At 41.1% G+C, this 13,730-nt stretch overlaps 1 protein-coding gene across 1 annotated transcript in view; it reads right to left on the reverse strand.

The window, feature by feature from the left end:
* The window catches only part of thsd7aa (thrombospondin, type I, domain containing 7Aa), a 173,394-nt gene that overhangs the window by 115,134 nt on the left and 44,530 nt on the right, over positions 1-13,730 (reverse strand). Inside the window, exons 2-3 of the mRNA XM_026157251.2 lie at positions 12,465-13,590; positions 10,384-10,632 (exon numbers count right to left, since the gene is read on the reverse strand). Of these exons, the coding sequence (XP_026013036.1) occupies positions 10,384-10,632; positions 12,465-13,590 (1,375 nt within the window). The remainder of the gene's footprint in view (positions 1-10,383; positions 10,633-12,464; positions 13,591-13,730) is intronic.

Below are 13,730 nucleotides of genomic sequence, written 5' to 3' on the forward strand. Positions count from 1 at the left end.
GGCTAAGCTCCCACAGTTATGCCAAAGGAAAGACAGTGAAGGGTTTGGAGGACATCACACAGACATGTAGGAGGTACTCAGAACATTTTATCCAGAAAGAGTAGACCCCTCCAGAGTGAAGGGAGAAAAAATTACAGATGATTAATATCTTTCCAAATTTCTTCACAACTTTCAAAGCAGATTCAAAGGTGAAACAGGCAGTATTTGGAACAGAAACCCTGTTTAAGGTAATGACAGTGGAGGCCATGCTACATGAAGTGCAAAAGTGAGTGGAATTGTGGTAGGCCTGAATAAGCTGGCATGGCTGTTGGTTGTAGATCATATTGTCCATCATGTTAACGATTAGGAAAAACACCAAGCAAATAAAATGAACAAATGTTTGACAAATAAACTGAGACAACTAAAGCTGGGAAAACTAACCAAACAAAAGAAAGACAAGATGAAAGGTGCTGTTGGTGACCACTGATCCAGAAGCAAACCACAAGCACCAGCTCTAGCTGTAGCAATGCTGCAACCTTCAGCACATCATTAATCCAACAGGTCCTTGAGGCAGATGAGGTATGAGTTAACATGACCAACAACCAGGACTAAGGCAGTCTGGACAACACCAACTGTATAATCATTCTCATCCCACACTTCAACAGAGTGAAGAACTCATTGTTATTTATTCCTGGTGTCTTACTATTTATATTTTATTCCTGAACATTTGGCGTGGAGCACCCATAATTTTGTTGTACACATACAATGACAATAAAGGGCTATTCTATTTTAGTGCAAATAATGTATGTTGGGGTTACAATTAGCATGGTCATTGAAGGAGAGACTATCCCGTTAAACAATAGATCGACTCTGGTATGACATGAATTGAACTTACTATTATCAATACTAGATGAAGACCCATCATGCATTGGTGATACCGTGCTTGAATGAGTCACATAAACTAGGTCCCATGTGGGAATCTGCTCTGAAAGTACTTGAGTGGATTCTACCTGAAAATAAACAAATTCATGTTTCAGCAGCAGTGATTGGTACCATTAGAATATTGATAAATGTTTGTGATGGCAGCCAAGAGCCTGGTGAGTAAGACAACCATGGAAATTACTCTACAGCAAGCAATAGGTATCCGCCCTCTATTGAAGTGTTAATAAATCATAAGTTTCTGCAATACAACAATTTTTAGCAATTCAACATCCTGACTCCAAGACTATTGTTTGGTCCGTTGCCTCAGAGCAATCAATGCATCATGAATCACTGCTTCACACTGTTGTTTCTGATGCTCAGCTGTATACTGTGATTGATTTGTGTTCAGCTTTTTTCATTTACCCTTGCACTGCCGTGTGAAGGCTGTGTGCAGGCAGGAAAAGGACCCAAAGTGCAGACTCACGGCAGGCAAAAGTGCACTCCAAAACTCAGCATTGATTGCTGGATGACAAAACGTAACAAAAGCCCAAAAACACAAAACACTGGGTCGACGACCCAGGCACCCTAACATGCACCTTGATTCACAAATTCTCTTTGGACAGTAGTACACCTATACCACCTGACCTAGGTTTGAATTGCAATTCAGCCAACAAAAACACACAGAAGTGTCTTGGTAGACAACTTTGTGGGGAAAGGATGCTGATGACTGTCAGATCTATGTCCCTTTAAAGAAAAAAGGCACATACTCTACACAGCCATTACTTTAGTGTCTCGATGACATTGAGGCTTGGATGTCTCTTAACTTTTTAAAATTCAATGATAGAAAAACAGAGGCGATGGTTTTTGGTAGCCCCACCGAGACCCCCGATGTGTATTTAGATACCTTGGCACAGTATGTTAAACTAGCTGTCACAACCCTGGGGGTCAAAGTGGACTGTGATCTGAAGTTTGAAAATCAGATTAAGGCAGTGATAAAAAGCTAGCTTATTTCAGCTCAGGCAGCTGGCAAAAAAAAGCCATTAGGACACATTTCCCCTATTTTAGCTTCACTTCACTGGCTGCCCATTTCTTTTAGGATTCAATTTAAAATTCTTTTATTTGCTTTTAAAGCTCTCCGTGGCCTAGGCCCATCTTATCTCTCTGAGCTGCTACAGCCTTATACACCCACCCGCTCTCTCAGGTCAGCTGATCAGCTGCTCCTGAATGTACCTAGGACTGGGCGTAAACTTAGAGGAGATCGTGCTTTTGCTGTAGCAGCTCCCAATCTCCCTTTAGAGATTAGACAGGCCACTTCCCTGCCTGTTTCTTTACCCTGGCCTTTGACACCACGTGAGATGTGGGTTTTTAGTTTTATTTTAGTTGTTTTTAGTTTATTCTTTGCTGTTTTATCTTGTTTTCTTTTTTAATATAGGGCTGTTTTAATTTTTATGTATTATGTGTTTGTTTATTTATTTTTGGTGTTTTCTTTTATTCTACTGTTTTAACTTATTTTCTGTACAGCACTTTGGTCCTGTGCTGGCCATTTTAAAGTGCTATATAGATCAAACTGGATTGGATTGGAAAGGAGGCTAATTGCTCCTTCCCAAACAGAAGCTGTGACCAAAGCGCCCAAACAGTTAACCATGGGCCAGGTGTTTTCTTTCCTGTGAATGGCAGAATATAGCCGCCTGTGGATCAGCTATAATATGGACAATAAGTCGAGATCAGCTATAATATGGACAATAAGTCGAAGCAACAATAAAGCCAAGCTGCAATGGACAGAAGGTGCAGAAGGAGTCTTTGAGGCACTGAAGAAAGATATATAGTCTACCCCATCACTGGGCAATGGCTACTGATTACTTTAAACCAATATATAAATGAAACTGAATGAAATTGAAATGCTGTACTCATGCGAGACACCCCCATGTATGAAGCCTCGAGCTTATTACTGCACTAAACTTGACAACATAGAAGCTGGCCTGCCACCCAGTTATCAGGACCAGGCAGCTGCAGCTGCAGCTTTTAAAAAGGCATCTTTATTGACAATTGGCTACCCAGTGATACTTCATACATCACACCAGTTTACTACTCCAGATTTGTTTCTACCCAACCAAGGTGTACGGGCTATGAAGGCAATTCTCAAAGTTCCAGAACTGAACCACTGGTGCAACACTGCGCACCCTGCAACCAGGATGATGTTGCCAACTGATAGCAACTCACATGATTGTTAGAGCATACTGAGAAGCTTAAGCACATGAGGATTTGCACAATAAAAACAATAGTTGCTGATCTTACTGTATTTGTGGACAACTCCTGTTTTCAGGATGAAAAGGTTGACTATGCTGGTTATGCCGCTGTTCAACTAAACTCTGCTGTTGAGACTTTCACAACCATACAAGCACGAATGGTTGATCAGCTGTGCTCTCCACAACCTGACAGCTGCCTGTAAAATAGCTACAGGTAAAAGATTAAATGTTTACTCCAATTTGCTTGTGCCATGTGCCATGTCAGCGCTAACAACTGAAAGCAGAGAGGCTTCCATCGCGCAGATGGAACACCAATAGCACATGGGGAAGCTGTCTCACAATTAATAGAAGCTCTACAACTCCCCTCTGTTGTACTAGCAATTAAATGCCCGGCATATCAGAAAACTGACACCATGGTAGCTAAAGGCAACAGTGAAGCAGATGAAGTAGCAAAACAGGCAGCAGTGCCATGATGGCACCTGTGTTAACAGATGCAGCTGCTCACCCTTGGTCAGTCTGAATTCGCTTATAGTTGCTCAGGAAAAGGCTAACGAGCAAAAAAACCATCCCTGGATACAGTGAGGTGCACTCAGAACCATTCAACCACCTGATGTTGGTCTTACTGAGAAGTCACAGACATGTTGTGCTACTATCGTCATTTCTCCATGCAACAATCTATCTTCCACATGTATCAGATCACTTCACAGTTACCTTAGCAACCCCTACTTCTCTAAAGGACAGACTTGTCCTATGACATAAAAAAATCCATACCACCTGTGGTCTACATGATAAAAACACAATTTTCCCTTTTTGCATGGTCCAGGGGGAGTAACTTGAGAATATCACAAAAAAATGACACCCGTGATAAGAGTAAGATGATGCTGATATCATCCAAAACCCAAACATGAGTGGAATCTTTAAGACATGTAACACCACTAAACAGTGGTATTTTTCTGGGTCAACACACTGACGCAAGAATACTGTGTCAGCCTGTATGGAGCAGAAGAGGAAGACTCTTTAGATTTATAATGTGCTACAATAAACCTCATGCACAATGCTTGCAAGTTTATGATGTAGGCAATGGCACATGGCTGTTAGATGTCGTTTTTTGGTTTTGTGATAAAGATAAATACATAAATTCAGTATTACCACCTAACTGGACAGACATATGTGCACCAGTCATATTAACAGGACAAATCAACTAACCAGCAACAAACTTTATGAGATTCCAGATGCCTCACCTTATTATGTCTTTATGGAAAATTTTAGCTATTTAGATATTTTTAAAGTAGCTCAAGATTGTTTGATCACACCAGGCCATGCAGAAGAATAGTAACTTTTGCGTGCTCTGTTAATTAATATTAACCCTATAATACCCTTTGTACCATATTTGATACTGAGACATCTATCTCATCAACATGATGAATACTTGCCATAATTTCAAAATGTTATGGACAAAATTCTTTTTTTGTCTAAAATTAACATTGTTGTTAACAAAAAGTTGCCAAAAATGGCCAATGTATCAAGTGCAATACAAAAAATATATAACAAATATATCATGACGAACATGATATAGCAAAAACATTTTGTGGATTTTGTCATAAGCGTTAATAAACATCTCGGTTCCAAAAAAATCTGAATTTTCCAGCTATTTTTTGATGGGTTGGGTCTTACAGGGCTAACTCCCAGAGTTATTCCCCCTGAAATACTGTTTTGAGAGTAGTTAATCATTTATGTTCATTTCAGTAGAGTGGTACAAGAAAGTCAAATTGGTGGTGGGGTTACTAATCCTACTCCTATCGACAGTGTCTAAAGCTGAGTGATCTAAACAGGACCAAGTCAGATAGGGAGTCCCCTGAAAACCTGTGCCACCCTGACAATCCTATACAGCGGTCCCTCGTTTATTGCGGGAGTTATGTTCTAACAATAACCTGCGATAAGTGAAATCTGCGACGTAGCCAGCTTTATTTTTTACAATTATTATAGATGTTTTAAGGCTGTGAAACCCCTCACTACACACTTTATACACTTTTCTCAGACAGGCATGAACATTTTCACACTTTTCTGTTTTGTTTAAACTCTCAAATTTCAAACCTTGTTAGAAAAAAAAGTCCAGAATTATAGAACAAAACCAAAGATCAAACCCTGTTTTCAGGTCCAGAACATGAGAACAGAGCAGCTGCCAGAGAATTCAACATTAATGAATCAATGATACGGAAGTGGAGGAAGCAAGAAGAATCAGTTGAATAAAGTTTGATTTATCTGACTGTTTTGTTTCACTTAATGCGCCTTATAATCCAAAAAATACGCTAACTTCTACCTTCCTTTAGCATGTCCAGAAGTCTAACTTTTTGTGCGATGGTTAGCATCTTCCTCTGCCTTTTGGGTGCTACTGCAGGCGCCTTTGACGCTGCAAAAATTTCATCGATATTGTTGTGTTTGTTGGGGAGAAAACTTACAAACATACAGTGCAGCACTTCAGAGTCAGACTGCTAGGATCGAAGATTTATGTGAATTTTACAAGTTGAACACATGCTGTACTGTACAGGAGGCACGGCACGGAGGAGATTGATTGACAATGGTCTACAGCTGATCAGGACGCAGACCACGATGCGCTGAAAAAAAAAAAGCATGCAAAATGGCACAAAAAAACAGCGAGGCCGCGAAAGGTGAACCGCATTATAGCGAGGGACCACTGTAGCGAGGAACAAGCACAGCTTGAAAATGGAAGGATTAGTGCTACAGTGAGATTTGCAGTCTCAAAAACAGAATAGTTTATTTTTCATTTGATGCAGAAATCATCAGTGTGGGCACAGCCAAGAAAACAAACAGAACAATCAAGAATGAAAACACAACTAACCTACTAGACTGAAAATCCGAAAATTAAATACAGGCGTGTAACCTCCCTCCCTACACGGGAGAAATGGTTTTGAAGAAAAAGGTTTCCCACCCCTACAGCTACCAGGTCTATTTGCTTTATAAATATTACTGTATACTTTATAATATATACTGTAACTATTATAAAAATATTATTCATAATGTTTTTATAATATTTACAGTATATACAGAAAAAAACTAACTAGCTCTTCTAGATGCAGAAACTTGGTCACACAATACACAGCTAAACACACAACATGGCCATGATGGAAACAGAAAGTAGGCGGGGCCAGCTATGGTGTTATTTTTATGCCACTATTCTGAGCGCACGCAAAAAAAATTTTGCAGGTGCAAGTGTTGCATTTTGAGGAGAAATTTATTTTGAGTGAAGAAAAGCTAAATTTAAGTGAACAAAATTAATTCCTGCGTGCAAAAACTGTATTTCAGTGTTTGCTATTATACACACACACACACACACACACACACACACACACACACACACACAACAGCAGCCCCTCTCACTCAGTTTTTGCATTTGCGCTCGCTCGCAATGTGTTGCTCGCGCTCTCAACATTTCTGCCTGTGCGCGCTCAACTCTTTCTCTACACCGTTATATTTGTGCCACAAAACCAGCCAATCACAGACTTGGATGTGTAAAAATCTGATTGGCTGTTCTGGTCTCCAATCAGCTCGAAGTGACGAAATGCAATATCCCAGAATGCATTTTGTCCAAAACTCAAACGAGGCAGTGGCAGAGGAACACAGAGTGGCAGAGTTTGAAATATTACTCTGTCTGGGTCACAAAATAAACTTTTAAGATTTTTTCATGTGAGAATGTTTCTGTGTAAACTTCAAATATCTGGTCGATTTATCAAGACATCACATATTTGCATGAGTGCTCTGACGTTTTCGGAGATGCCTGTTACCCACCAGCTGACCGCACAGCTGGACTGGCCATTGAGCATCCCGCACATTTTCCCGGTGGGCTGATGTGATTTTTCATTTTTCTGTTTGTTTGTTTGTTTTTGTAACGGTATAAACAATGAAAGGTGGTGGATTAGCCAATTGGTCATGATCAACTCTGGGCTGGACCAATTACAACACATCTGTATTGAGGGGAAAAGGAACGCGATTCGTCCCGGAGAATGAAAAAAAGACACAAAGCTGAAGTTATTCTGTCTTTGCTGCACAGCTGCCTTTTCTTCTCTCATTCTCTCCCCCTCCCTCTCCTGTTGCTACTTCAATCATGAAACTGATCAATGATCAGCTGATCGTCTCTCTCGTTTGTTTAGCTCCCACTTTGCGCCAGAAACAGGAAACCAGCGGATGTCACGCTAAACAACAGCAGCACGTTTAAGCTTGATAAGCTGTTGCTAGAATTTATTTAATATTACTTTCTAGGATCAGCTGATGTTTGCTGGAGCCACAGCTGTAAAAGCTGCTGCTCATGATATCGGTTTGGATATGTGGTGAGAGGGAAACATGAAGGTGATACAAATCATACATATATACCAACAACACAGTGTACATCACTGTCACAACAGCGTTTGTTTTAGTTCAAAGGCTTTATGGTTTTTCCTATAATACCTGCTGGTGAAGTCAGTGATTTTTTGTCAGTTCAGCCTTTTATATTATGTTTAACCCGAGTGACCACCCGGTCAGCTGGTGGGTAACAGGCATCTCCGAAAACACTAGAGCACTTATGCAAATATGTGATGTCTTGATGAATCGAGCAGATATTAGAAGTTTACACAGAAACATTCTTGCATGAAAATATCTTAAAAGTTTATTTTGTGACCCAGACAGAGTAATATTTCAAACTCCATCACTCTGTGTTCCTCCGCCACTGCCTCGTTTGAGCTTTGGACAAAATGCATTCTGGGATATTGCATTTCGTCATTTCGAGCTGATTGGAGACCAGAACAGCCAATCAGGTTTTTTCGCATCCAAGTCTGTGATTGGCTGGTTTTGTGGCACAAATATAACGGTGTAGAGAAAGAGTTGAGCGCGCACAGGCAGAAATGTTGAGAGCGCGAGCAACACATTGCGAGAGGGGCTGCTGTTGTGTGTGTGCGTGTGTGTGTGTGTGTGTGTGTGTGGGGGGGGGGCAAACTGTTTCACAGTCCTCATTCACCATTAACTATGAATGAATGATGCGACCAGTCATGGAGCGTGCAGATTTGGAAATTGAGGAGCATATTTGTGGACTTCAGCCCAAAATACTTTGAGGCAGTGGTTGTTAAGAGGATTTGGAAAACACCCACAGAGAACTTCAGTCTAATAGATCAGCGGTCCCCAACCTTTTTTTGCGCCACGGACCGGTTTATGCCCGACAATATTTTCATGGACCGGCCTTTAAGGTGTCACGGATGAATACAACAAAATAAAACTAGTACCGGTACCGAAAAAAAGAAAATTTATTCATAACACACGTGAAAAGACCCAGGAAAACCGAGTTAACGATAAAAACGATAACGAAATAACGCTGAAAACCGATAAAAACCCTGAAAACCAGACATTTCACACCTGAGCCTCAACTCTCGTGGCCCGGTACCAAACGACTCACGGACCGGTACCGGTCCGAGGCCCGGGGGTTGGGGACCGTTGTAATAGACATTGTACCTGGCTGGCTCAAGGATTTGTTGTTGTCGACAATCCATCCTCCCACGACAACAATAACAACAACACCCCCAGTGTCTCACCTCTAGTTCCACATCCTCATTGCTGCAGTTGTAGCCCTGCACTCAGATCACATCACTCCAGCTGTCTCGCTCAACAGCTGCCCCTCCTCTGCCTGAGGATCTGGTCATGAGGGTGGTCTGGCAAATCTTGTCCCCAGCCACCCACTCACCAGACGACCACCACATCCCAATTCTTTGCTGCCACAACAACCTGCTTCCTGTTTGAGGAAGCTTGGCTCTCGGTGGCGGAACTGAGACCAACTGCCAGTGACCATCATCATCTCAGATGAGCTATCGTCTGACCTCTTGGACCTAGTTCCTAACCTTTTTCCCACAAGCACCTTCTTCCAGGAGGAAGCAAGGTTCCCATTGTAGTCGCTCAATGCTCCTAGAGCCCACTTCACCACCTGCATCTGCTGACGGTGGGCCCCAGCCAGGGTCCGCTGTTCTGCCTGCATCAGCTATCAGTTTTGAGGCATCACCACCACAGTGAGTAAAACTAATTAATTCCTGTGTTTTGTCCTGACGCAGGCACTAAAAATAAACATGAGTTTTCTGTTTTTGAGCCAGTGAGTTTCATGTTTACGCTTTTTGTTTCTGCGCTGGTTAATTGTGAATTTTCTGTCTTTTTCTAGCAGTAATACCCGTTTCTCTGTCTGGTTTTTAAGATTTTGAGCAGGCAGATATAATGAAAGTTGTCACTGAGATCTCAGTTTCTGAGTCAGTCCATATGAAAACTGAGTTTGGTGTTTCAGACTCTGGCAATGTCTCTACCAAGTGTTGGGATTGAAGATGTTTGATTTCTCTTACTGAAATAAGCGGTTATAATTATTTTCATACACACATTGCAAATGTGCTCATGAGAGTTGGCACTCAGTCTTTTGAAGGTCAAAAGCTTCGTTCGGCGTGATGTCCGGACTGATATATTGTAGGAAATGACTGCAAACACGCTTACACACATAGATTATGATTAGAATACGTCTCTGGGTCCGAGAGTCCCGAACATGATATTTTAAACCAATTTTGAATCACTAGAAGAACAATGGATAATAACATCAGATTATCAAGGCTTTTCTGTCTCTTACAGGCGATGGAGCAGATACCAGACGAGGTCATGGAAATACGAGGATGCTTCGCAGCAGACACCAAGACTGCCACGTCCATGCAGGAGGAAGATAGCTGCTATAATCTATGTTTTTGTCTCACTATATAATGTTGTACAGCCCACTTTAAGTTCATCCTTGTTGTGAGACATGCTGGAGGTCCACAGCGCTGTGTAAACTTGTAATTTCAACTGCCAAAAGAAAGGTAAATCCTTTTTTAAAAGACAGACCTTTCTCCTGAGGTTCCTTCCAAAAATTCTGAACACGACACAAGTTAATTGTGTTAGATCTTTCTCATGTAAAGACAGATTTTGTTTTTCTGAGTCAGTATGCAGAAAGTGTTTTCTTTCAGCAATAACACAGAAAAAAAAATAGAGTTTTGTGTTTTGAAGCCTGAGATGGACGAAGATTACTCCGCCCTGTACCACCCCAGAAAAAGAGGTGGGAAAGACGTGAGGTACAACCTGGCCTTGTTCTCTGTCTACCACAGGGAGGTATGGTCTAGAAGTTCATAATAACGAGTCATTTTCTGCTGCTTTAAGAAAATCGTACATTAAGTTAAGCACATGTACTTACGTAATGCAGGGTGGTACCACGTCACTCTGGGGGGTGCAGGGCTCCTTCTCCTCCAACTCTGGACAATCTATTCCTCCACCCACAGGGAACTGGGTCACTTTTCTAGTGCGAGTCCACACCGCCTTGGGACTGGTGGGGTCATAGCACTCCTTGGTGCAAGCAGACCATTCGGACCATTCAGTCACATCACAGTCTTTGGTTATCACACAAGCCTGGAAGGTCACTGGCAAAGTCTCCTGAGAGCATAGGCTGTAGAACATGAAAACAAAGACAGCAATGTACTCGATGTAACCACTTAAATGTAATAAAACATGTTTAGAACTGTGCAAAAGTCACAATCGATCCACATTTTTTATATTTTGTAGGAAAAACAGAAATACTGTAACTGACATAATATAAGAGTTATTAAAAAGAACAGGCTGTATGACGTGCTAAAATTTGGTTTGATGTAAAGAAAAAATATTTGAATGCTTTATAATTATGCAATGTTTTATCTGTGTGCAAAATGACTGCAGCAAAAGCACAACATTTAAGTATGACAGTTGCATCACTGAAACATCACTGATCATATTTATAGTATAAACACAATATCCTCGGGTTCACAGAAAGCTGGCAGATAAAGAAAAGAAGAAAAGAGGAAGTCAGTGCGAATCAGAATCAGAACTCCGAGCTGCATTTCAGTGGCCATTTCTGTTGTTACCGTTCGTTCACTCCAAGGCTTTTCTCTGTCTGAGGCAGCTAATGTGATAATCGGCATATTGAAGTTCCAAGAATCCAAGTCATTTATTTATATTTTCTGTGGCTGCTTCCACAGGCCATGGCTTTGCTCTTGTTGTTTTTATCACTGCGTTTGCTTTACTTTTTTCAAAAGAAAATTATTTGCGATAATGATGTGATGCTTCTCTTTTTTCAGGTTCTCTAACACTTCCATTTTTCTTCTTTTCTGTATGTTTTAGATTTTAACACGCACACTTTCTTTGCTTTTCTGTGTTAATTGTTTTATTTTACTCTCATTTTGCCTCAATTGACCTGCAAGCCTCTGCATCATGTTTTGGTTATGACCATATGAGGCTTTAGATGTTAAATGGCCTGTTTCTTATTAAGGTTTATATGGCTCATGTGTAAAGTGTAAAGTTACTGAATTTACTAAATTTTAGATTTCAGATCCAAAGTTAACACTGTATATATCCCCCAGTCCTCTAGTCTGTGGTTAGATGCTCAAAGCTAACAATTATGTTTGCCACATTGACTGACATTGAGTATTTTAAACCCTGGGCTTATTAGCCTTTTTAATTATTTACTGTATATTTTAAGTTAAAAACAACAAACAAACAAATCAGCAACTGTATTTTGGTAAATGTGGCAGTTATTGGGTGGCTCATACGTTTAATACCACTTAGTTTAATTCAGAGTTAACATTCTCAAATACCAAAACATCAGCACCGACCTACAGTAACCTATCAAGGCAGCTACAAACTAACCAGTTGTGTGTACTACTTAACTTATATGATCTTTGAGTTGCTTAAACATTGACAGCAACAACTTTGTCAGCTGTGTCTCTGATATCCCTGCAGCCAGCCAGTGAATCAGGTTGTGGTTTATGGTGTGCTATAACCACATCAGCCTATTCCTGCCTCAGCTTTTGATGGATGCAAGTTGTGTTTTTAAAAGAAAAAAAATGAATGAATACAAAAACACTGATTGAGCTTGGAAGCTGTGTATATTAATTATGTTACGTTTTCATCAATTAAAACTGATAGTAATCTTGTTAATGGGGGCATGATAAAATATTTATAAAACACATTTTTGGGTGATTTTTCATCTTTATTAAAAAAATGAAATTATCATTGAGTTTAATTTAAAACCAGTAATGAATAGAATAACAATTGTCAACTCTAAGACAAGCTCAAATATCAGATCTCAAAGATTTAACTATAGCTGTCAGTCTGTAAATGATTTTTAAAAAAAGAAGACAAGCTAACATGCTGACAAAGAAAATGATATCAATACTCTATGAAGGATAGAACCATGACATCACAGATAACAGTTTATTTTCTTTATTGTATTTCAGTCATGGTTACCTTAGAGCTTCGACAGCCCCGCTCTTATGCACACAGGTCACTTCTCTGGTCTGAAAACCAGTTTGTAGGTCCCAGAACTTTCCTCCCGGGCGATTCTGACGATTCTTGTTTCTCTTCTTTTTGATGAGTTCTCTGGTCTCAGCATCTTTTGCTTTGCCCCTCTCCCTTAACCTCTCTTGGACTTTCTCTCTTAATTTCTCTCTTTTTTCTTTGTTTTTCGCTTTTTTCTGTCGTTTCGGCCGATCAGCCAGTAGCGATGGCCTGTCTGATTTCCTATTCCTGTTTCCCCTGCCCAGTTTTCTTTTGGATTTAAGTGGATTTTCGCCGTCTTTGGGCTGTTTGTCTCTTTCTTTTAACTGTTTTTCACCCTCTCTGGTCTGTTTGCCATCTCCTCTGGGTGGTTTTTCACCCTCTTTGGTGAGTTTGTCTCCCTCATTAGAAAGTTTATCACTTTCCCGGGGTTGTTTTTCACTCTCTCTTGGTGGTTTGTCTGCCTGTCGGGTTTGCCTTGGCAGTGGAACAGTGCATGGGCCCCAGGGACCCACCCTGAGACTGTAAAGGCTCTCTTCTCCCTGACAGGGACCTAGCTGGCATGTCTGAAATTCAGTCAGATTTGGGCAGGCTGCCCCACCAAACAATGGTGGAGCCAGGACAAAGCGAATGCGGTTCTGTAACCCTATCCCGCAGGTTTTAGAACAGGGAGTCCATGGGCTAAACTCAGACACCACACAGTCCTGAGGACATGGGATGAGACAGGCCTGCTCTAGGCGTGGTTTGGGCTCAAAGTATTCACAGATTGCATCTTCTGCAGGTTCCCCCTTTGCTTTTTGAACACATCCCACCTCACGGGTCTGAATTCCTTCCTCTCCCTGAGTGCACGTAGTAGGACGCTGCACCCTTGCACTGCGCATCACTGGGACACACTGGTTCCAGGCACCCAGCTGCCAGTCATATAGCTCTTTGTGCCAGTCACACACCCTGAAGCAGCTCTGCTGGTTGTCTGGTCGTTCTGCTTGGTCACAGTTGGTATGCAGGGTGGTCCAACCTTCAGAATGAGCACACCATACCGCTCTACTCTGGCTGCCTCCAGGACCACATTCACTTCCCATACAACGACCCCATGGACCTGTGAAATGTACATAAACAGAGAGGTCAGAGAAGAATCAGCAGTCGTGCTTTTTGCAAAGGGAAAGTCACAGTTTTCATTAGCCATGTATCTTAATACATTTAGTTTCATATTTTAACCTTGTTTTTCTTGTTCTAACA

Source organism: Astatotilapia calliptera, chromosome 22, assembly GCF_964374335.1.
Source record: "Astatotilapia calliptera chromosome 22, fAstCal68.1, whole genome shotgun sequence".
In the NCBI taxonomy this organism is placed as follows: domain Eukaryota; kingdom Metazoa; phylum Chordata; class Actinopteri; order Cichliformes; family Cichlidae; genus Astatotilapia; species Astatotilapia calliptera.